The 3,874-nt window shown below is 37.2% G+C and overlaps 1 protein-coding gene across 1 annotated transcript in view; it reads left to right on the top strand.

The window, feature by feature from the left end:
- The window catches only part of LOC106872992 (E3 ubiquitin-protein ligase MIB2), a 225,841-nt gene that overhangs the window by 186,797 nt on the left and 35,170 nt on the right, over positions 1–3,874 (top strand). The window contains exon 7 of the mRNA XM_052976892.1: positions 2,157–2,296. Within this exon, the coding sequence (XP_052832852.1) occupies positions 2,157–2,296 (140 nt within the window). The remainder of the gene's footprint in view (positions 1–2,156; positions 2,297–3,874) is intronic.

The raw sequence follows: 3,874 nt of genomic DNA, 5'->3' as shown, positions 1-3,874 counted from the left end.
ATATATATATATATATATATATATATGTGTGTGTGTGTGTGTGTGTGTCTGTGTTTGCTCCCCCATCATCACTTGACAGCCAGTATTGGTGTGTTTATGTCCCCATAATCTAGCTGTTCAGCGAAAGAGACTGATAGAATGAGTACCAGGCTTGAAAAAATATAAGTATTGGGATTGATTCATTTGGCTAAAATCCCAGCATGGCCACAGTAGCAATACACTGCATATGTGGTTTGATTAATTTTGAAATTAATCAAGAATTTGATTAGATTTAATAAAATAGCTAATTTCTTAATTAAGTTGATATTTAGAACATGAAGTCAGAAAAAACATATTTCGGTTTATTATGAAGGTGTTTTGAATATAACAAAGATGAATATACAGGGGTCAGCAAAAGCAGGTATACAGTTGCTCATGGCTCAAACATTCACTCAGAGTCCCCCAAAAATCTAAAATGTGGGCTTCTAATGAATAAGGCATCTCCTGCAGATTTCTTAGTTATGAATTGCTCAGGTAAAAAAGAAATAGAGAAATAGAAAGAACATTCCACTCGTATTCAACAACTGTAAACTTAATTTTGCTTTACCCTGTATAAAGATATATTAATGCAGTGTTTGGAGGATAACAGAAGATAAATATATTTTGGTAAACAAAAGTGTTTTAAACACAACAAAAGATGAATATATAAAGAATAAAAAGTTTTGAATGGTACAGCAATGTACTATAATACAAAAAATGGACTCTATACCTGTTGTAATTTAGTTATCCATAGTCCGATGATATTTTGGAATACAATTCCTTCTTCAGATCTTCTTAGCTGGAATCTCTCTGCTATAGACTCCATCTAAGAGTATCTGAAGAAGGAATTGTATTCCGAAATATTATCGGACTATAGATAACTAAATTCACAGCAGGTATAGAGTCCATTTTTTGTATTATAGTACATTGCTGTACCATTCAAAACTTTTTATTCTTTACAAACAATACACAATGCTTCAAGTGAACTACAATACTCTCGAATATATGAAGGTATATTAAGATAGTGTATGGAAGATAATAAAGATATGTATGGAAGATAATAAAGATATGTATTGGTATATGAAGAAGGTGTTTTGAATGTAACAAAAGATACGTGTATATTGCTATACTAAGATAGATTTTGAAGCCTATAGTGTATCCAGGAAATTGTATTATATTATACTATATCAGTGGTTCCCAACCAGAGTCTTTATGTTCCTTGGGGGTCCAAATAAAAATTTTGTTGTTAAAATCTTATCTGCAATAAATTGATTATACTTCTACAATGCACAAAATATTTCAACAATTTTGTTTACTCTTTTACTTGCTTCAATCATTTGACTGTGGCCATGCTGGAGCACCGCCTTTAGTCGAGTAAATCGACCCCAGGACTTATTCTTTGTAAGCCTAGTACTTATTCTATCGGGCTCTTTTGCCGGACCGCTAAGTTACTGGGACGTAAACACACCAGCATCGGTTATCAAGCGATGTTGGGGGAACAAACATAGACACACAAATATATACACACAGACATACATATATATATATATACATACACACACACAAACACACACACACACACACACATATATATATATATATATATATATATCCTGTTGGCGTTAGGAAGGGCATCCAGCTGTAGAAACTCTGCCAAATTAGATTGGAGCCTGGTGTTGCCATCCGGTTTCACCAGTCCTCAGTCAAATCGTCCAACCCATGCTAACATGGAAAGCGGACGTTAAACGATGATGATGATATATAGTGTGACAGGCTTTTTTCTGTTTCCGTCTACCAAATCCACTCAAGGCTTTGGTCGGTCTGAGACTATAGTAGAAGACACTTACCCAAGGTGCAACGCAGTGGGACTGAACCCAGAACCATGTGGTTCATAAGGAAGCTACTTACCACACAGCCACTTCTATGCCTATAATTTTGTTTGTACAATTCCTAATAATATATAGTTATGAAAATATAATAATAGAATTTTTTAACCAAGTAAAATAGGAACTAAAAGGGATCCATAGGTACAAAAAGGGCGAGAAACACTGAACTATATATATACACACACGCACATGCACATACTATACACTCTGCTTAAAGAATATGTATAAGTAATTGTGTTGATGTTATTTCAGGTGAATTCACAGAAACGTCAGCTTCAGGTGAACCTACTTGCCATTTCAAAGTAGGTGACCGTGTCCGGGTGGATCTAGACATGGAAATATTAAAAGTGATGCAAGAAGGCCATGGAGGGTGGAATCCTCGTATGGCAGAAGTAAGTATTGTCCCTTTAAATTGCTCCCGTTTGCTACATGCTCTCCTTTCTGTGTTATAATGGTGCCACGTAGATAAGCACGCATGCTGGTGTCATGTAAAAAAGCATCCGTGACAGTGCCACGTAAGAGGCACCTATGCCAGTACCCCATAGAAAAGCACCCAGATGGTGCCACATGTAAAGCACATGTGTTGGTGCTACATGAAAAGCACATGTGTTGGTGCCACATAAAAAGCACGTGTTGGTGCCAAATAAAAAGCACGTGTGTTGGTGCCACATAAAAAGCATGTGTTGGTGCCACATGAAAAAGCACATGTGTTGGTGCCACATGAAAAGCACATGTGTTGGTGCCACATAAAAAGCACGTGTTGGTGCCACATTAAAAAACACATGTTGGTGCCACATAAAAAGCACGTGCTGGTGCCACATGTCGAGGACCTGTGTCATTTCCATGTATGAAGCACTTATGCTGGTGCCACATAAAAAGCACCCAGTCCACACTCCGTAAAGTGGCTGGCATTAGGAAGGGCACCCAGAAACCATACCAAAATAGATAATTGGAGCCTGACCAACTCCCTAGCTAGCCAGCTCCTACCAAACTATCCAGCCATGCCAGCATGGAAAACAGATGTTAAATGATGATGATGATGATGATCATCATGATAGGTGCAAGCATGGCTGTGTGGTTCAGAAGTTTGTTTCTCAGCTACATGGTTCTGGATTCAATCCCTCTGTGTGGCACCTTAGGCAAGTGTCTTCAACTGTAGCTCTAGGCTGACTAAAGCCTTATGAGTGGATTTCATAGACAGAAGCTGGAAGAAGCCTGTTATATGTATATATATATATTTGTATGTGCGTATGTTTTTGTGCATATGTTTTTGTGCGTACTCTTGTTTAGACATCTTGTGATGGTTATAAATGAGCATCATTGTTATACAAGCAAGGTAATTCTTTTCCTGTCTTCCATGAATATCATGTTTAGGCACGGGGAAATCTTACCTTGCTTGGAACCAGGTGGAGGTTGGTGACAGGAAGGGCATCCAGCTGTAGAAAATCTACCTCAACAAATTCTGTCTGACCCATGCAAGTGGGAAAGTGGATGTTAATGATGATCATGGACATGCTGTTAAGAAAGTAATTTCAGAACCAAAGGCATGGGTTGACATAAATATTGGGAGTGAAATTGGGTGGGTGGAGACTGTGCTAAAGCACAGTGGATGGAATACGCATGTCGTAGATGGTAGGTTTATTTCCTCCTCTGATTTAACTCTTTAGCATCCAGATTCAATATATTTGTACTTCAGAGGGAAGTATCGGGAGACGACAGATTGTTGTATCAATTAATAAATGACACAGCAACAGAAGTTATGTTGTCACCTTCATTAGCTTACAGCCGTTTCTGCTATAAGAAGCAATGCACTCAGAGATGAGAGCTTGTGCATCACCTCACAGCTTTAAAATGAAGTATAGGTTTATTTCAGAAAGTAGTATAATGTGTGAGTGTATGTATGTATGTATGTATGTATGTATGTATGTATTTATATATATATATATATATATATATATATATATATATAT

This window comes from Octopus bimaculoides, chromosome 26 (assembly GCF_001194135.2).
Source record: "Octopus bimaculoides isolate UCB-OBI-ISO-001 chromosome 26, ASM119413v2, whole genome shotgun sequence".
NCBI lineage: Eukaryota > Metazoa > Mollusca > Cephalopoda > Octopoda > Octopodidae > Octopus > Octopus bimaculoides.
This window is presented reverse-complemented; position numbering and strand designations above follow the sequence as displayed.